This window comes from Camelus ferus, chromosome 8, assembly GCF_009834535.1.
Source record: "Camelus ferus isolate YT-003-E chromosome 8, BCGSAC_Cfer_1.0, whole genome shotgun sequence".
NCBI classification, from domain to species: Eukaryota; Metazoa; Chordata; class Mammalia; order Artiodactyla; family Camelidae; genus Camelus; species Camelus ferus.
This window is the reverse complement of record NC_045703.1, coordinates 72,369,839-72,390,680: the sequence shown is the minus strand read 5'-3', so window position 1 is coordinate 72,390,680 and position 20,842 is coordinate 72,369,839. Positions and strand designations below refer to the sequence as shown.

Genomic DNA, 20,842 nt, shown 5'->3' with positions numbered 1-20,842 from the left:
TAGAAGAGAACTTACTTACTATTTTATATTTAATCCTTTTTTTGGAAGCCAAAGTAACTCAGTAATGCTTGGAATATATATTGGTCAATGAGGTTGTCGAGCACAGCATAGAAATTAAGCCTAGTTTTCACACGGAACGACGCAGACACACTGCCAGAGAGAAGCACCCAGCTGGAGGGAGTGACCCCCATGTCTTTCCACTGCTTTTGATTTTTTTGTTTCTACAGGATGTCGTTCTTGGCAGTGACGACAGTGCCTTAGAAAGAACCGCTCACTTACCAGGGTGGCCGAGTCAAGTTTTTCTTTTTTTTCCTTTTGAGAAGGATGTGGATTTTTAAAAACTGAAGTAATGACTTGAATGATTAGCCAGATGTCTTGTTCTTATTTCCTGCTGCTTTCTGAACCCCTCCTGGTTACCTGCACTGTGCTTGGGAATCTGCACAGGGCCCCATGAAGGCAGCCCTACTGTCAAGGGAAGATTTGGCCCTGGACTTAGGAGGAATGACCAGAGGGAGAGATGAAGGATGGTCTGAACACGTTCCTGGGACTCTTGGACCTCACTTCGTGGCCACTGATCCAGGCTCTGAGGAGCCGCTGTGTTTTAAATATTTCTTAGATTGGTTGAAAATAGATCAGCAACAAATATACTCATATTATTTAAAAAATACATCATGATTCTAGAAGGAACTTGCAAACTGGAAGAATCTGATGCAGACTTGGCCTGAGAGGCTGCACTGCCTTGCCACCCCACTGAGAAGGCAAATTTTAAAAGTTTTTGAGGTCAATGCATATGCAACATCAAATTTAAAAAATACATTAAATGGCCCTGAAGCAAGAGAAATTTTCTTCAGGCTTCCTGGGTGAATGTTTTAGAATGTTATACCCCGTGGAGTACATAGGTTCAGACAGAGCATTAAGTCCCTATTTATTTGGAACTGAGAAATTAGAGCTCTTTCTACAGAAAAGTTAAACCTGAAATAGTAACCCTGCGATCTTTCAAGTTCTAAGGGAACTTACAAATCCACACGGATGGGAGATCTACCTATTTTGGAACACAGAGGCTGATTTTCTTTTCTAGTTTTGCCCATGTTTTATGTTGTATGAGATTAAAATAACTCACACATCAAGAAATTGGGGTGGAGGGTATAGTTCTGTGGTAGAGTGCCTGCTTAGCACGCACGAGCTTGTGGGTTCAGTCCCCAGAACTTCCATTTAAAAAAATAGGTAAATAAATTAAAAAACTAATTTCCGCCCCAAAAATTTTGGAAGAGAGGGTAAATAGCCAGTGGCAAGCACGAGGTCCTGGGTTCAATCCCCCGTACCTTCATTAAAATAAATAAACAAACCTAATTATCCCCCCCAAAACCCCCCGAAAATGAAAAAACCCTACAAACAAAATAAATAAAACATTAAAAAATTTAAAAAACCTGTTTAAAAAAAAGAAACTGGGCAAAACTAGATGGGATACATTTGACCTCTGACCCCAAGTTAAATGTTGCAAGATCCCTGCATTAAAAAGCAGGTGTGCTTTTTTATGAGAAAATCTGCTACATGATATTAGTGGTTGGATTATCTGCTCTTACATATGTTTAAAGTGACTGATTATTCCTTTTCTAGCAGCTGGCAATCAGCAATCTCAGATTCTAGGTTTCTCCTGCTTTTATGAGTTGCTTCCACTCCTGACTTTTCTCATCGGCAGTGAGGGAACTGAACTGAGTTGGATTTGAGGTTCACTGGACTGGAGAATTCTATATATCCTTAAAAAATGTGTCTTTGCTTCAGCCCACAGACCAGGGGAAATTCATTTGACTGTCTAGGGAAAGCATGGTTTCTGAATTGTTTTGAGATACTTTGGAAGGCATATTATACCCATTAATGGGGCGAGTTGACAAGGAAACGTATGCTAATTAAAATCTGGGACCTCCCTAAAATCCCAGAAGAAGCTTGCATCTAAAGAAGCACGTGGTGGTGTGTGAATGGTGTCACAGCAAGTTAAATGCACGTCTTCAAAGCAGGGCTTTTCAAGCACTGCTTTTAGCAGGGTTACAACGCCAAGGGCACGCTCCGGGGGAAGCTGAGGGAAGGCGCCAGTGCTGAGCCAGGCAGCGTGTCAGCCAGCCCACTCAGTTTGTCCACGTCCTTTCAGAGGAGGAAGCGTGATGTTTCCTCCTGGGACGTCATCACGCGTTAGAGAAAGGAAAAGCCCATTTTTGAACAACGCAGATCAAACACGATTCCCTGAGTCACAGTCTCGCTTGGATAATGACAATTCTCTCAGGCTCCTGGGCTGGAAGACGAAGCTGGAAACAGTCATGACAGCAGGTACCTCTGAGTGTCTGCCGGACAGAGCAGGTGCCGGATGCTGGCAGGTGTTACCTCATCGAATTCTCTCCACACTTCTGGGGGCTCGATGCCCTTAGGTTCCTGATTTTATATACAGGGAAGCTGAGGTCCAGGCTGAGCAGTTTGCCTCAGGTCATTAAGTAGTGAGCAGAGCCTCAGACCCAGGCCCTCATATTCTATCCTCAACAAGGCTGTGCTCTAGGTTTTTATGAGCAAGGACCGGAGCCTGTCTGATGTAACTCATTCTCTGAGCTTTGGTCCAAGATGGTGATTTTGTTCCATTCAAATGGGAACAGTTGCAGACGCCTTCCCCCTAACTTCTCTGTTTCCATCCTCACAGCATCAGTCTTTCAGCCCGTGGAGATCCACACCCCCGCCCTCGCCTTTCTGGTCATGGGGTTACGTAAATCACCTGCTTCTCCTTTCAGTCGTGGTATAAGCCACACACACTTCGGTTGATCTAGTAATTTGTAGTTGCGGATATAAACACTCATTGCCTGATTTGCCTCCTGTTTTATAAAGGATCTGTCTCAGGCATGACGCATCACAGAGTTTCAAATAAATTCAGGTGGAAAGGAACTTGATGCATTTCCCATGTTCTTTGGTCCTAATACTGAGTATCTAGTTAGTCCTTCTCAAGGATTGCCTGTTTGGGGCTCTTTATAAGAATGTTGTCGTGCTAACGGTTTTTAATGTATATCTTTTGTTATCAGACCACCGAGGAGGATCTGAACCTGGACTCAGAGCCCACCTGTAGAAGACACTGCAGAAGAAGTAACTATACATGTTTCATCATTTGGGGCGAAAGTGGGGTGGAGGGGGGAATGGAAGACTGAAATTAGTAGCTCAGGAGCGGGTATTTTGGTGAAATACGTGTGTATTCGTGTATATACATAACAAGCATGAGCACAAATGCGTGCAAATATGTTACGTGCATTTTATAGCCCATAATTTCCCTCAAAAGGGGTACGGAGAACATAGGAATAAAAATTACCAATCAAAGTAAAATTCGTAGTCTTCTGCTGTGGACTGTTTAAAGGGGCAATTGTGTATCATTGTCAGTTAAGACAAGTATGAAGAATGTCCAGTTGGTGCATAGAGGCAGTGATAAATAGTTGTACCTGCTGCAGGTTAGGTGATGTAGCTTCTTAAAATGCTTGGTGGTGTGTTGTGGGGGCTGTGGGAGGGGGCAGGTGCAGCCCTGGCAGTGGGCGTGGGAGGAAGTCGGGGGTCCGCAGGATAAGGGCGGAGGGGAAGCGTCAGAGTGGGTCTGGGAGAGGAGCAGGGGTGTGGCTGAGAGGGTGACACCCCCGGGGAACATGGGAAGGAGCAGAGAGGGTTGTCAGCTCAGACTGCCTGTTCCTCTGCTCTTATGCCCGGGAGGCGGGCGCTGACAGCTCTCGCTGAGGAAATGGTGTCGTGGGAGACGGTGTGGCACCAACAAGCACTCTCTGAGGGGACGTTGACATTAAAGAGCTAGATCCAAAGCAAAAGCTGAGCTGCCGTAAAGGAATCCTATTGAAGCAGACATTTTTCCACCCAGCAACCTGGCGCCGAGGAAGTTGACAATTAAGGCAATTAGGAGGACTCAGCGACCCGAGTCGCTCAGCCTGCACCACTCAGAACCATGACAGTTGTAACGTCGGCAACTCTGTGGTGAGGTCTAGGGGGCTGGGGGGCGGATCAGCGAGCCGGACGCTGGTGTCACTTCCACCCGGACATGTGCTCACTGCACACGTTTTAAGCCCAGGACCCCTGGATCTTGGGATCATGTGACATAATACAGAGTTAAGTAAAGAAATAAAGCACGAAGCTGCCTCTTCCTCAGCTGGCGGCCATCCGTTCCCAGCTGTGCTCCTGGCTGAGCCAGTCTCCCGGGTTCTGGAACAGAACATTCAACTGGGAGGTGGCCCTGCGTTGGCCTGTTCCTCGGAGGTCAGAGGGTTGACAGACAGGTGAGCCAGTAACTTTCCAGGAGAGATGGAATTTAACTGGCACCTGCCCGGGGCGGGGCGTGTCCGGAAGGAGCACCTCCCTGCAGATGAACGAGGCCCCAGGCCAGGGTCTCAGAGAACCCAACCCAGGCCGGGCCTGCCACTTTCAATAATGCTTCTCTGGGTGTTTGAGGGAACTCTGATTCCAGGGAACCTTTGCAGGTGACTGTGGTCCTTCGGCCGTTAACTTCAGGAGGCTGGCTCCGAGCCGCACGGCTCACGGTGGTGGCCAAGCTGGCAACACGATTGCTTAGGGACCAGGATACATTCAAGCTGCTTAGTGACTACCTGAATCTGTTCCTTCATGAACAGTATTTCTTAAGACCTCCTAGTCTCAAGTTGTCTCACCCATAACATGTTTGGTGGAAACGTAGATTGTTAATCTGTTGCAGGAAGGCAGTGAGGTCAACCGACCTCTTGGAAGTTATCTTTGCTCACAGAACATGAAGTGGAGGAAGTGATGACTGCCTGATGTCGCCTGGTCCAGATGACGGAAAAGCAGTGTGTCTTTGGTTCTTCATACATGAAGAAAATGTTAGGAGTATTTTGCAGGACACAGTGCAGATGTGCGGATGCTTTTGCGGTGTTTGTGGGGATCCTGACGGTACTGGGAGAGCCAGCTGTTCATGGCTGCTTCTGACAGGTGATGCCGGAGACCCAGCATGCTGGTTTCAGCCCTGTGGCAGATGGATGTCACCGAATCTTTATTGGGCCAGCTTTTCCTTGTACCTGGAGATTTGCGAGGCCTCTGCAACTGACGGATCTGTGGCTCAGATAAATCAGGGAAATCAGATGGCAACCGAACCGGGCGTGAAAGTTTCATGCCTTTTGTCAGTCGGAATGCGTCTGATGACTAAAAAGTCTGATTTAGGGAAAAAAAATATTATTCAGCTCAACAACAGTTTGCTCATCCTTTCACTGAGCCAAGAACATCGAAAATCTGTGGGCAAAGCTGCGTGCTGGGCGTGGGGTGTAAGGTTAAGTGGGCGTGGCTGGGAGTCCTCCGGTCTCGTAGCGCCTTTCTTAGGCATGGCTTTTGAATGTGGAATGTGCTTCGTGTGTGTGTGTGTGTGTGAGTGTGTGTACAAGTACAGGACACATTCGGGATATTTGATGCAGTAATATCTCCGCACGTGACCCTCGTTTGATTGTATCTCACAACATGCTCTGTCCAGCCTCTGAAAAAAGAGAGCTAGTGAAGGTCCAGAATAAAAATCGAAAGATCAGACAGGAAGTTGGAGTCGGAAGCTGGGTGTTAATGCAACTCACTTTTCCTCACCTCTGCTGAGGGAAAGGCTTCCTCTTTCAGAAAGGCAGTGTCATGCTGGGAATTTGTGTCATAAATTCGCAGGGTGGTGACTCAGTCTCATTTCACTTGACACATCAGAGGTGCTCGCTGTTTATATTCTGAAACAAAAGACAAAAAGCCCCCCTGACTTCTGCAGATCTCATCAGGAGATACTCCTTCAGCTGCTTGGGGCGGGGGGGTTACTGGAAGGGGCTCAGCAGAGAGAAGGTGCTCTGGGGGGGTTGTGGTCCTATTTCCCTGCTCCTTTTGGCGGGTTACGTGAAGCAAAGCCAGCCAGCGTGCCAGGAAATTAGGACACCCAACAGAGTTCAAGTTTAATGCAGATGCCGGTGCCTCGCTGGGCCGGGCCCCTGTAGTGCATAGTGGGGGCCTCTAGAAGTCTGGTCTGGGTGTGACCGCAGCCCGGGATCTGGGAAGCCCGGGGACCGACCCCGCACTGAGAGCCCCATTGCTGCAGGGAGGGCGGGGGACAGGGCTGGGGGGGGGGTGGTCAGGTGTCCGCGGCTCCAGGCCGTTTCCATGACGAACGCAGACGCTAAGTCTCTAGGCGCCCGCTGCACCTGCTCGTCACTCAGCTTCCTGTCTCTGGGTGTTTTAGACACAGTGCTTTTTAGGCGGGTTTCTGATTGCACAGAACAGCCTGTGGAAGATGTCAGAGCTTGGCGTATGCATTTTCAGAAGTGCTCAGAATTCAGGGTCATGTCTATTAACGAAGACTGCTTTCTTGTCTGGTCGACGTTAGAAGCCAGGTCCAGAGACTCTGTTCTCAGCGTTAGCGTCGTTTCCCCTTACGTCCTCAGCTTTCCCTCAATGCTTCCCTCTCCCCTTAAACTTCTACTCCCGGTTTTCACAGCAGAGACTCTGGCGTCTCTGAGGCAGAGCAGAGCATGGGGAGGGTGGCACGCCCAGGTCTCAGCCATCAGTTAGCAGGAAAGCGCCTTGGGGCCACGGAGCCCTGCCCCCGAGGGCTGTGGTGGGGGGAGGGCAACTCCCGTGGACACGTGAGGATGCTTGAAGCTGTAGTCCCAGCCGCCGGGGCCCTGGCCTCTTCTTGGGGGTTGGGCAGTTCCTCAGGGCTGGTGTTCTGTGATTTCTGAGCATCTGTCAACGTGACCTCCCTCAGTGACCAGCGCCCTGTCTTTGGAGCAGCTGCAGCCTGGATGTCCCCAGTTCTCTGCCAGAGGAGAGGGGCGAGGAGCAGGGCAGGGACAGGATTTGGGGGCACATGGAATCCTTCCTGCTCGAAGGAGAGAACAACCCAAGAGTGTGATCAGGGCCCTCTGACTAAGTCACGGTCACAGCAGGTTCTCACCCAGGCCAGGACAAGCCACCTGCACCCAGGTCGCCTGTACATGCCAACAGGTTGCCTCTTACCTGTACCGCCCCTGGACTCTAGACAGACAGCTTCATTGTTCCTTAAAAACAAGAAAGATGGAAAAAAAATCCAAACTGGATTGAAAAGAAACGAGACAAGAAGAATAATGAAACCTCGGAACTAATAAGGCGATTAAGAGCAGAGCAATTACAGCGTAAAGAGGTGGTTCGTAGTTTTGAGAAGAGATTGATGCTGCGATCTTCCCTGCCTGCTCGTTACCTGCTGTCAACCCGCCTCTGCAGCGCCCACCACGCCTCTGAAGGCTGGTGTTGGCGAAGGCTCAGAGACGGTGTCGCTGTTTCCATTTGTGTCCCGTGTTGTCTTCTGTCCAGCAGGAGGCAGGACTCACTTTGATCCTTCCTGAAATTCTAGAAAAGGGCAGTGTAAACACGGTGCACCTTGGAGAAAGGCTGGAATTCCCATCAGTGTTTAAATGCCCCACAGGGTGGGTGAGGGTAACATTGGCTTCACCAAACCGTAGCATTTCTTGGGGCAGATCTGAAGGAAAAGGCACGGTTTTGTGTTGAAAATTGGTACAGCGTGTTTGATGTGTCAGGGGTAGTTCTTTGCAGGAATCTGCACGAGACCAGAAGTCTGGCTCTTCCCGGCAGCAGACGCCGGCCCTTTGTCTTGCCCCAGTGTCCCTTGAGTGTCGCTGCTCATCACGATGGGCGCATGTAGACGGTGCAGCTATTTTTGGTTTCTTCCATCCTCATCTTCCTGCTTCTGTAACGAAGTCAGTGGTAGCACATTTCCGAGAGTACGTTCTCTCTGAAAATAAATGATTGCTTGGTTGGGGCTAAACATTTTCAAAAACCCCGGGCGCCCACGGGGACCCTGTCCTCCTGTCTCGGCACTGCACACGGGAGGCCACGCTGCCCAGTACTCGGGTGAGCGGAGAGGATCGTTCACATCTTACTCGGTACCAGCTGCAGCCCGTGTGAACATGCCAGTGGCCTGTGTCTTCAGCCTTGGGGAGCAGTGATTTCAGGGATGGTCTCCCCAGGGAAATGGTGCTCACCCTGTCACAGCCAAGAGTAACTGTCTGTGTTGAGATGGTTGCTAAATTGTGAAGCAAAACACCTAATTAAAGCTGCACGTCCCCAGTACTTTAATGCAAAGCAGCAGGTTGGAGGGAGCCATCCGGTCACGTCTGGGTGTCTCTTAGGGCCTCCTGTGTGTGAAGCCCTTAGGAACGGCCCTGCACCGGTCCTGGTTGCGGATGAAACCCAGTGATGCTTCGAAGTAAGAACGCTGCCTTTTCATGTATCTGATTTATATCACCTTCCATCCTTCCTAAGCCCTGGGAAGTGGGAGGGAGGTCTGTTCGTTCCCCAGTTTCCAGGGGATGAAATTGAAGCATCAAAGATGATGTCATTTGCTAACTATAGCCAAGAGCCGAACGAAAAGGAATTTCAGACCAAAGCTTTTTCTACGTTTCTTCTCTTCCTAGAGTCACTGATTCCCCTCAATGTACCTGACATTTCGTGGTTGACTTTAGGCCAGTGGGACCAGGGCCTGGGGTCAAGGCTATGCTCCATCCTCTCCTCTGGATGTAAGACAGCCTTGGAGGAGCGGCGGGGAGCCGGGATGGGCTGGCCCGCTGCCTCGGAGCCACGCCCGAGGCTCAGGAGCAGCGTCTCTGCGGCCAGTCTGTTTCCTGTGGCCGCGGGGACCTCACAGGCCCACCTTGGCACCCTCTCCTTTCCTCTTTCCAAAATTCTCTCTCCTTCTCCCTTCAAATTGGGAAAATACAAAGCTTGCTCCTTTCTTATGTGCAGCCACACAGGGGAGCCTGAGCTACGGGTGCTGGTGGAGGCTGCACACCCCACCCCTGCTTTCCTGACTGGTATCTGTCCTGGGTGGGTTTGTTACTGACCAACAAGAATGACAAAGTCTCTTGTATTTTATGAATACCAAATGGGTAATTTGAGTAGTTCTGGGGAGAGAGGATGTATCTAGACAGAGGAGATTGCCCCCGTCATGGGGCTGCACGTGTGGGCAAGGTTCAAAGAATCAGATAGAAAATTGTGTCGTTTCTTGTCCTTCAGATATTCTGAAGTAACGAAAAGTAAAAGAAAACCAAACAAAACCCTTATCCTGTGTCATAGATGCAGAGGGAGCTGGGTGTGGAGACACAGACTTCGCAATTTATGTGAGTCATAAAAATCTCTAGGGAATCATTAAAACCTTTTTTTCCAAGATGTGGTACCAAAACAGCCCACGGTGCCAAGTGCGTGTCGAGCAAACGCCCAGCTCTCTGCAGGAGACGCCTCCTGCCTCCTCCTCCGCTGCTCTCCTGGCCACCGTCCCGTGGGGGCCCCCCCGGGGGCCTGGGCTCCCACCCCCCACCCCATCCCTAGGTCAGGTCTCCCCTCCCGACTCAGGTAGAGTAAACAGAGCAGCTGCATGGAACTTGTATTCGAAGAAGACAAAAGTAAGGATTCGAAGTCTCTTTGAGGAAATGGTTCTAGAAACATTTATCCAGTGTCTTGACAGACACCTGAATAAGACATACCCTCTCTTTTCCCAGAAATCGCAACTTTTTTGAGGATTCAGATGCATAAATGCCTATTTTTAAAATAATAGGATAAATACAACAAGAGTGTGGTTTCTGGTGTCCTTCCTGAAGTGATGGGAGGTCTCGGGTGTATCCGCAGATTACCTGGGGCACTTCTGCCCCCAGGCCACGCGCCTGGCTCAGGCCAGTCCCCCCCCCCCCCACTCCCTCCTTAATTCTTTCAGTGGATGAATGTCTGCGGAGGGTGCGGCTGTGCCCGGCTCTGTGGTTCAGATAAACGAGGCAGACGACAGTCTGTGGTGTGGACCTTACGTTTTAGCGTTCTTGCCAGTGAACAGCTAACTAGTAAGCTCATTCTGTCTCGTGGTTACACGCTGTAGGGAAGGGGATGGGGACGGGGATGGTTTTAGCTGAGCGGTGGTTATGGAGGGCCTCCCGGAGCGCGTGGGGTTTAGGCTGGGACTTAAACGATGGGCGGGACCAAGCCCCCTGACCTGGGGGAAGTTGGTTCAGGCGGAGGGAGCCGTAAGGCGGCCTGGGGGGTACAGAGCAGGCAGGCCAGAGGTGAGAGAGGGGCACAGGACACAGGAAATGGACACGGAAACTGGGCAGGTCTTTGGATTTTATTCTGGTTTTCCTGGGGAGCCACTGGGGACTTCTAGGCAGGAAAATGGTGCGATCACATTGGTGTTTTTAAGCACAGTCACTCTGGTGGTCGGGTCCGGAAGCAGGGAGCCCATGGGGAAAGAGTGAAGAGGAGGAGACAGGTAGGGAGGAGCCGCGCTGGCCCCGGCTGGGAGGCAGGGGTGTCCGAGTGCAAAGACGGCTGGCCTCGTGGCTGTGAGGCTGGTCTGGCTTCCTCTAGCTTCGGTCCTGGATTCCTTTCCTGGGCCGATGGGGCAGCTCAGTCAGCAGACGACAGAAAGCAGGCTGGAGGCTGGAAGTCTGAGATCAGGGGTCAGCGAGCGGTTCCTTCTGAGGCTGGCAGGGTGACTCTGCCCCAGTCCTTGGGGTTTCTTGACCTGTGGGCGCATCCCGGCTCTCTGCCTCCGTCGTCACACGGCCTCTCCCTGTGCGCACGCCCGCTTCCCACCTGTCTCCTGATAGGGACACCAGTCAGGCCGGATCGGGACCCACCCTGATCACTCCCATCCTAACTAATTACACCCACAAAGACCCTATTTCCAGATGCGATGAGGTTCTGAGGCACTGGGTTGGGGGGATTTAGAGCTTCCACATACCTTTTGGGGACACAGTTCAGCCCATAGCAAAGATGACACTTGGGACACTCGGTTTGTTGGCTTCCTGGATCTGGGTCTCAAAGTTGGCCAGAGACCCTGCTTTTTGAGGGTGTGAACCAAAACCATGTGTCTGCCTGACTGGGTTTCTGTCGCGATTTGGAACAAACTCTCAGAAAAGCCTGATACTCAGAAGTCCGCCCTGGAAGCCGAGCAGCAGCCCGGGGCGGGCTGTGTGAGCGCCGCCTGCCACTGGCTTCCGGACCCTTTCTTCTCCAACCAAGCAACATGGTGGCATCTGTTTTTTGTTAGCATCTGCATTTATTGCTGTGCACAAGTATTTTGCTAGATAAGCGGATAATACTAATTTCATTCAGTTGTACAACTTGTGATCTACTGGGGAGGTAGATTTTGTCCTTTTGTCTGTTAATTATTACGATTTTTAAACAACATCAACTTATAAGCTTCAGTTCTCGAGCGCAGACATCCACAGTGAGTTTCATGGGGCTGAAATCGAGGTGTTGGGAGGCCTGTGTCCCTTGAGGAAACTGTGGGGAGAATCCATTTCCGCATCTCCTCCCACCTCTCAGGCGCCCACATTCCTCGGCTCGCGGCTCTGCCTGCATCTTCAAAGCCAGCAGCGCGGCACCCTCCTTCCTCCCTGACTTCTGCGTCCTCTCTCTGACCGTGATCCATCTGCTGCTCTTTATGAGGACCCTTGTGATTACGTTGGGGTGGCATTCATTTTAAATTGGTAAATTGCGCAACTCAGAAGTCTCCATTATAAGACAAGAAGCAAGTCAGTTTAGTTCATGTTAAGAAAATAACAGTAAATACAAAGTAACTGAACTCTCAGATATGCTATATTTCCCCATTTATCTTCACTCCAGCTTCTTTTAGTTTCCTTAAAAGCTACTATAGGAATAGCAAACATTTATCCACTTGTTTATCTAAGGAATATTTCCTCAGCATCTATCCTGAAAAAGGTAATTTAGACAAAGCACAGTGATGAATGACACACGGCCCCTGGCTCAGGGTGTTTGCTGTGCAGGAGAAGCAGTAGCTACAGGTTGGAGTATACGGCGGTAAAGTCATGCAGCGACGCAGAAGGGCACCTTGAGCAAAACTACCAAGATACAGGGACAAAAGAATAAAGACACAAGGGAAAGATCACGGTGACTTAGCACCTGGCAGCTCAGCCAGGTGGGCATGTTAGTTTCTGACTGCTGCTGTAACGAAGGACCGCATACAGTGGCTTAAAGCAACAAGAATTTATCCTCTTACAGTTCTGGAGGCCAGCAGTCCTAAAATCCAGGTGTTGGCAGGGCAGCGTTTCATTTCCAGAATCGTTTCCTTGCTTTCTCCAGCCTCTAGAGATGCCTGAATTCCTTGACCCCCTTTCCCTTCAGCAGTGGCCTCTCTTCCCATCATCCGATCCTCCTGCCGCCCTTCTGTAAGGATCCCTGTGATATTAAACCCTCCATAGAATCCAGGGCAATCTCCCCATCTCAGGACCCATCCCACATCCACACTTCACTTAAACACATCACAAGGCTCCTTTGCCACGAAGGTAGCATTGCCGCTCCGGTGTCACCACGCGGAGGTCTCTGGGCACCACTGTGCTTCCCATCATGGTGCTACCCCTTTGGGGCGACTGGCCGGGTCTCCTCACACGTGGTAAGCAGAGGACTGGAGAAGGACCGCTGTGTGTTCAGAGCCATAAGGGACGTAACAAGAAAATGTCATGCATACTTCTAGGTTGGGTCCTGATCTGAATGAGCCAGCTGTAAAGCATCTTTCTTGTGACAATTGGGTGATTTTGAAGGAGGACTAGGTAACATTTTTGTTGATTTTTTTTGTTAATATTTTTTGCTAAAGTATTTTCAGGTGAAGTTTGTAAACCATACATTTCACTCCTAAATATTTCAATATGCCTTTCTCAAAAACAAGAACATTTTCTTCCATCACCACGACACCCATTGTGACTGACAGGTTGGTGTTTGCGTTCTGCCTTCCCCAGAACTGCTGAGTTAGGAAGGTCAAAAGCACTTCACTTTATAAGCTAAAAGCTACCCACCCTTCTCTCCATGTCATTTTACTTCCTTGAAAAAAAATCAATTTAGCTAAATTGTACCTCTGTTGGACAGGGCATTGATTTCTCGCTGTTAATTTTAACAAAGAGCAGTGGCTGCTGACCTCCTCATGTGAGGCTTTTAAAGATGTAGATAGTCAGCCTGTGACTCAGGCATTTTGCGTCTACCACATGGGGACTTGGGGCTGGGGGCCTGGAGCCTCTGACGACTCCTCACGCATGCAGAGTCCACGTGGTTTTTGGGTGCCTTGAAGGCAGGAGTGAGAACTTACTCTTAAGCTAATTGTGAATTAGGACAAATTCTGCTTCTTGACTGTCATTTCTCACATGGCAGTGTTACGTAGTTCTGAAGGGGAAAATTCACGGATAGATTGTTGGTAAAAAGCAAGCAAGCAAACAAGTAACAGCAAAGTGCTCTGGCGTTCCGGTTCCGGCGTTCCGGTTCCACTCAGGGTGTGGAGGAACGCAGAGCATATGGTCAACAGCGAGGAAAACCAGGCAGCCCTGGACCTGGCAGAGAGAGCAAGGCAGCGGGGGACTTGCTCCTAAAGGATGACAAGCCCCTTCGGGGAGGGCTGGGACAGGATCTGCTCCACCTGGGGCAGAGAGCAGGCAGGAGACGCAGCTGCCATGAAAGTGGGTCAGGAGAAAAAGGCCGAGCGCGGGCTGGTGCACCAGGCTGGAGTGCAGGGTCCCAGGCCCAGGGAGCCCCCCCCCCCCCCGCATGTGTCCTTTCCCGGCCTTCACTGGTGATACATGAGAAAGACTGAGGGCAGGGCCTGACCTGAGGGAGCCCTTCAGTGTGCACAGCACGATCTCCCACCAACACAGGATGCAAAAGCCTAAGCCGCTGCAAGGGGAGGAAGCCCTGCCACCCTCAGGCCCGGGTGGACCTTGCCTGTGGGAGGGTGTAGACACGAAAGCCAACGGCGCAGACAGGGTCAGGATCGCCTCCCTGCTCCAGCTTCTATGCATTGGCAGTAAAAATTGGAAATTGAAATTAAAATGTTATAGCATCCCAACCCTATAATGCGGAGGGATAAAGCTAACCAAATATATGCAAGGTTTGTATCCTGAAAACTATAAAACACTGCTGAGAGATAAGGAGGGCCTAAGTTTATGAGGAGATAACTATTTCATGGATAGGAAGACTCAATATTAGGTGTTCATTTTCAAAAAGTGACTTTTGAGGTTCAATGCAATGCCAGCTAAAATCCTGGCAGGTGTTTCCCCCTCTAAATACAATTTATTTTTTAGAGCAGTTTTAGGATCACAGCAAAATTGAGCAGAAATTACAGAAAGTTCCAAATACCTCCTGCCCCACACCTGCACAGCCTCCCCTACTATCAGTGCCCCCCACCAGAGTGGGACTTTTGCTGCAATTGTTGAACCTACATTGACACATCATAATCACCCGAAGTCCACAGTTTGTGTTGGGGTCATTGTTGGTTTTGTACATTCTGTGGGTTTGGGCAAATGTAGAATGATGTGTATTCTCATAATATCATACAGAGTATTTTCACTGCCCTAATAACCCTCTGCTTATTTGTCCCTCCCTCCCTGGAAGTCACTGATGTTTTTACTGTCTCCACAGTTTTACCTTTTCCAGAATGTCATGTAGCTGGAATCATATAGTGTATAGCGTTTTCAGATTGGCTTCTTTAACTTAGTAACATACTTGTAAGGCTCCTCCATGTCTCTTCATGGCTTGATAGTTTGTTTCTTTTTGGTGCTGAGTTAGATTCCATTGTCTGGATGTGCCACGGTGTCCTTCTCCATTCACCTACTGAAGGACATCTTGGTTGCTTCCAAGTTTTAGCAGTTATGAATAAAGTTGCTATGGTTTGTGTGGACATAAGTTTTCAACTCCTTTGCATAAATACCAAGGAGTATAATTGCTAGATCATGTTATAAGAGTTTAGTTTTGTAAAAAAAACTACCAAACTGTCTTCCAAAGTGGCTGTGCCATTTTGCACTCCCACCAGCAATGAATGAGAGTTCCAGTTGCTCCACATCCTTGTCAGCATTTGGTATTGTCAGCATTTTGGATTTTGGCCATTCTAATCGTTTTGTAGTGATATCTTATTGTTTTAATTTGCATTTATCTGATGCTGTATGATGTTGTCAGCATTTTGGATTTTGGCCATTCTAATCGTTTTGTAGTGATATCTTATTGTTTTAATTTGCATTTATCTGATGCTGTATGATGGGAGCATCTTTTCATATGCTTATTTGCCTGTATATCTTTTTTGGTGAGGTGTCTGTTCAAATCTTTTTTAGTTGAGTTCACTTTCTCACTGTTGAGTTTTATGAGTTTTTGCATATTTTATCAGATATGTGTTATCTCACCATCTGCAACTTGTTTCTCATTCCTTTGATGGTATCTTTCACAGAACAGGAAGAAAAAGTTTAAGGAAGTCCAGCTTATCAGTTACTTCTTTCATGGGCCATGCTTTTGGTGTTGTGTCTGAAGACTTGCTGTTATGCCCAAGGTCATCTGGATTTCTACTGTGTTATTTCCTAGGGTGTGCAGCTGTTCCAGTACCATTTGTTGAAAAGATTTCTTTGCTTCGTTGTATTGCCTTTGCCCCTTTGTCAAAGATCAGCTGACTGTCTTTATGGATCTATTTCTGGGCTCTCTGTTCTGTTCCACTGATCTATTTGTTTATTCTTTTGCCTATAACACACTGTGTTAATTATTATATCTTTATGGTAAGTCTTAAAGTCAGATTCTGTCAGTCCTCCAGTTTTATTCTTCTTTAATATTGTGTTGGCTGTTTTGGGTCTTTTGCCACTCCATGTAAATGTTATAATTAGTTTGTCAATATCCACAAAATAACATACTCATAATTTTAAAAATAATTAATTAAAATAATAATTAGTAATTTGCTTTATTGCTTTTTTTCTTATTTAGCCTGGCGAGTGGCTTATTGATTGTTTTTATAGAAAACAACTTTTGGTTTCTTTGATTTTTCTCTGTTGATTTTCTGTTTTCAATTTTGTTTCTTTTCTAATTTTTATTATTCATTTTCTTCTGCTTACTTCGGATTTCATTTGCTCTTTTATCCCTAGTTCACAAAGTAGAAACTTAGATGACTTTAGATCTTCTTCTCTAACATATGCATTTGTTGCTGTAAATTTCCCTCTAAGCATTGTTTTCTCTGCATCCCACAAAATTTAACAAGTTGTATTTTCATTTTCACTTAATTAAAAATATTTTTGGAATTTTCTTGAGATTTCTTTTTTGACCCATGTCATTACTGAGAAGTGTGTTGTTTAATCTCCAAGTGTTAATGAATTTTTCAGCTTTCTATTCTTGGTTCCATTATGGTCTGGGAGTAGACATTGTATGATTTCTGTTCTTTTAAATTTCTTAAGTTGTTTTATGGCTCAAAATGTAGCCTATCTTGGTGCATATTTCATATGAACTGGAGAAGAATGTGTGTTATGCTGTTGTTGGACAAAGCAGTCTATAGATGTCAATTATATTATTTGACTGATGGTGCTGTTGAGTTCAGCTATGTCCTTACTGATTTCCTGATTGTTGGATCTGTCCGTTTCTGATAGAGGGCATTGAAGTCTCCAACTATGATAGTGGATTCCTCTCTCTTTGGAATTGTTAGTTTTTGCCTCAACATCATTAGTCTCTTGGGAAGTGCAAATTAAAACCACAAGGAAATATCACTACATACCCGGTAAAATTTAAAGTCTGACAATATCAAGTTCTTGAAAAGTTGTGGAGCAACTGGAACTCTCTTACACTGTTGGCGGGAATGCAAAATGATACAGATTGCGGATGGTGGAATCTCTGCTGTTCCTGATGCTTTCCTTTGTTGAGTAAGGATGGTCTCCTTTCATGGAAGTAACCTTAGTGTTCATTGACAGATGACTGGATAAACAAGATGTGGTATACACATACAATGGAATATTACTCAGCCATAAAAAAGAATGAAATAATACCATTTGCAGCAACATGGGTGGACCTAGAGATTATCATACTAAGTGAAGTAAGTCAGAGAAAGACAGATATCATATGATATCACTTACATGTGGAATCTAAAAGAGTGATACAAGTGAACTTACAGACATAGAAAACAAAACTTATGATTATCAAAGGGGGAAGGGTTGGGGAGGGATAAATTAGGAGTTTGGGATTAACATATACACACTACTATATGTAAAACAGATAAACAACAAGGACCTACTGTATAATGCAGGGAACTGTATTCAGTATCTTATAATAACCTACAATGGAAAATAACCTGAAAAAGAATATATGTATATGTATATGTATATATATGTATATGTATAACTGAATCACTTTGCTATGCACCTGAAACTAATACAACATTGTAAGTCAATTATACATCCTTCAATTAAAAAAAAAAAAAAGGTCTCTTTGGCCAGACCACCTGGCTGTCAGTGTATTTCACGCCTTCTCAGCCACGTGCCCCTCTCTGTGCCCCTTCAGTTGCATCATGAGTAGGTGAGGATAACCTGTGTCTACTGCATCTCTGTGAGAATCAAATGAGCTAATTCTGTGTGAGTGCTTGGCTAACAGGTGCATGCAGTACGCACTCAGTAAATGATCTCTCTTAAGGTTATTGGCATTATCATGGAAGAAAAATCTTGCTGAACATCTTAATTAGGCAAATTAAATTACTCTTACCTAAGAGAGCACGCTGTTTTCAAATACCTTGGCAAGATCTATTTACAATGAGACATTTTAATGTGAAAGTTATAAATAAATTCTGTGCTTTAAGGCATCATGGACAAAGTTTTGGCTGAACAATGCTTTCCCAGAACTTACTTCCTTTAATTATGAGGGTTTGAAAGCAATAAAGGACCATTTAGAAAATATTATGTATTAGTCATGGTTTTTATTAATTCAGAGCATTCGTTTATCCACTTAGTTCAAATTAAAGATAGTGAACATTCAAAGACAAAAGTTGACTAACACATCTGTCAATTTTCTGGTTCTTATACATTTTTTAATGCTTAAATTGTGGGACGCTTCAACTTGCCTGACACGCTTTTTGGGACTTGTTGAGGTTCAGAAAAATTTTGTTTTCAAGATGATTTAGTTTCTCTTGAGATAAGCTGGCCTGACAGAGAGCACACCTGTGCGATTCCCACGTTTGGACTATTCCTGTGTGTTGTGTTATTGTCTCCAGAGGCAGACGTGGTGCACGAGGGGCCGTCCAAGTCTAGACTCTAGGGTGTTCGGAACTGGATTCATACTGGATTCAATTCAAATCCTGGCTTGGCTCCTACTAGTTTGAGTAAGTCCAAGTATGTACGAGCAGTCTCGATTTCTACTCCAGCTCCGCTGGATAATGCCCCGGAGTCATGCTCAGCTTGTCCAGGTCTGACTCATCTTGATCCTCTTTCTGTCTGCTCTCGGCCAGCAGATGCCATCACCACTGTTTTCTTCCTGTTCACCCTCTTTCCTTTAATCATGAAAAATATTCCCAAGTCTCTCAAGGCCAAACCAGAGATCTGGTATGCGCCTTATATTCTGTATCTGTCACACTGTGCAGCCAGCTCATTGCTGTGTACACAGTTCCCGCCTATTTACCCATCTGTCCATCCGTCTGTCTATTTATCTATCCATCCACCCAGTATTATCTATCCATCCATCGTCTATCTATGTGTCTATCATCTATATGTCATCTGTGTGTGTATCCATCCATCCATTATTTACCTATTCATCCATTATCTATCTGCAGTATCTATTATCTATATATCCATCATCTGTGTATCTACCCATCTATCCATCTATTATCCATTCATCCATCCATCTTTCCATCTATTTATCTATGTATCTATCTATTAATCCATCTTCCACCTACCCACTCCCAGGTAATCACACATGTATGTGATTGTGTGTTTATATGTATGTATATCTGGTGGAGTGTAACTTGTTTGAAATAATTCCTTTTGTAGTTGCCATTCTCAGCTTTGGAATTTCTCCCTGTAGCCTTTTGCTCCATGACTAGGCACAGGGAAGACGAGGATGAGCACTGCAGGGAAAAGGGAAGAGAGCGTGTGCTCCCAGGGAACTCCCACCAGGAGTGTGAAGCCTCTTCTGTGGGAAGCACATGCCTGTCCAGAGGTGCAGGGAAGAGCAAGAGAGTCAACCCGAAGGCCCTTTGTTCTCCTTTTCCTTAGAGTTGATCAATTTTTTTGTCAGGGGGAGGAGGAGGTGTGATGGTTGTGTAGAAACATGCAAAGATGCTTCAGGGTAAATTCAAGGGAGAGGCATGTTCCTTGCCTCTCCTGGCTGTGCCTAGAGAGTCCACAGGCTTCTTTAGAGAAGCCCTGTGGCCATGGTCTCCATGGGTCCAACATGGCTGAGGAGGGGTCCCAAGGGAAATAGATCTGTGCCAGGGCCTCTGGTTTTGGTGCTGAAACTCAGACTCTGAGATGAACACTGCCTTCCAGGAGGCTTCACAGGAGTGCAAGGGTGAAAGGAGAGTCAGGCAGAGGGAGACGTTGTCTATATATGCAGCCATGACAGGGGCTTCACCAATCCTAACTGGGAGGGAGGAGACCAGGTCATCGTGCCCCACTGCTGGATGTGGAATGCTCCAGGAAGGGGGTGAGGTTTGGGTGAGGGGCTTCTCTTAGCTGAAGGCAAGTCCCCAGAGGGTTTCAGTACTCCCGGCAGCTGGAGGGATGTCGGCTCCCATCCTGCCGGGGTGGGGCTGGCGATCTGGACAGCATACCCCTGCATCTGCAGTCAGGCTCTTGGTGACGTCATGGCTCCAGGGAGACCCTTCCTTATAGAAGTAACAGCCCAACTGCGTGGCATGGTCCAGCTCCAAGGAAGGAGAGGCGCTGGCCAGGGGCTTTTAGTGGTCAGGGCTCTGCTGAGATGGAAGTAGTGCAGGAAAGGGTTCTAGTCTGGAAGAGACGGGGTAAAAAGAAAGAATACCACAAATCTCAAATATAAGATAGTAAAATTCAACACAGGAGTCAGGATGAAAGGTCGTGGTTCTGGGATCCCACCCCAGGCCTTGAGAAGGGAGGTGAGGCAGCCACAGAAATTCCAGATCTGCTTTCAGGATCTAGAGCTGTGAGAACGGATGCTGAGTGGATGAAAGTGTCAGATCTCACAACGAGAAGCACAGCTGTGGGAATGCATCTTAGTGTGAATTCGCTGAACTGTGCCTCTCGGACAACAATCCGTATTTCACTTGCCTTGCAGAAGGATGTCCATGAACCTGGTATATATTATTTCTTGTATACATATTGAGAGAGATGTTTTATACTTTGGATCAATGATGGCATTATTTGATGGAGGATATTTTTAAAATTGTAGTTAAATACACATAAAATTTACTCTTAACCATTTTAAAGTGTACAGTTCAGTGGCATTAAGTACATTCACATTGTTGTGCAACCATCACCACCACCCATCCAGAGAACATTTTTTACTTTGCAAAACTGAAACTCTGTGCCCATTAAACAGTAACTCTCCATTCCCTCTTCCTTCAGCCCACCCCTCACCCTCCTTCCATAGAGAAAGACACCATTCTACTTCCTGTCTCTGTGATTTTGACCACTCTGGGTGCCTCGTGTGAGATCATATGGTAGTTGACCTTTTGTGACTGGCTTGTATCACTTAGCACAATGTCTTCTTGGTTCATCCATGCTGTTATATGCGTCAGAATTCCCTTCCTTTTTAAGGCTGAATAATATTCCATTGTATGTCTGTATCACATTATTATTAATCTATTAATCTATTGATGGACAGATTGGGTTCCTTCTATCTTTTGGCTATTTTGAGTAATGCTGCTGTGAACATGGCTTTACAAATATTTGTTTGAATCTCTACTTTCTCTTCTTTTGTGAATATACCCAGAAGTGAAATTGATGGACCATATGATAATTATATTTAAAGAATTTTGAAGAATCTCCATACTGTTTTTTGCAACAGCTGCACTATTTTACATTTCCACCAACAG

General features: G+C 46.8%; 1 protein-coding gene across 1 annotated transcript in view; it reads left to right on the top strand.

Moving 5' to 3' along the window:
- The window catches only part of RPS6KA2 (ribosomal protein S6 kinase A2), a 318,148-nt gene that overhangs the window by 1,035 nt on the left and 296,271 nt on the right, over nt 1–20,842 (top strand). Inside the window, 2 exon segments of the mRNA XM_032485337.1 lie at nt 3,057–3,095; nt 3,097–3,117. Of these exon segments, the coding sequence (XP_032341228.1) occupies nt 3,057–3,095; nt 3,097–3,117 (60 nt within the window).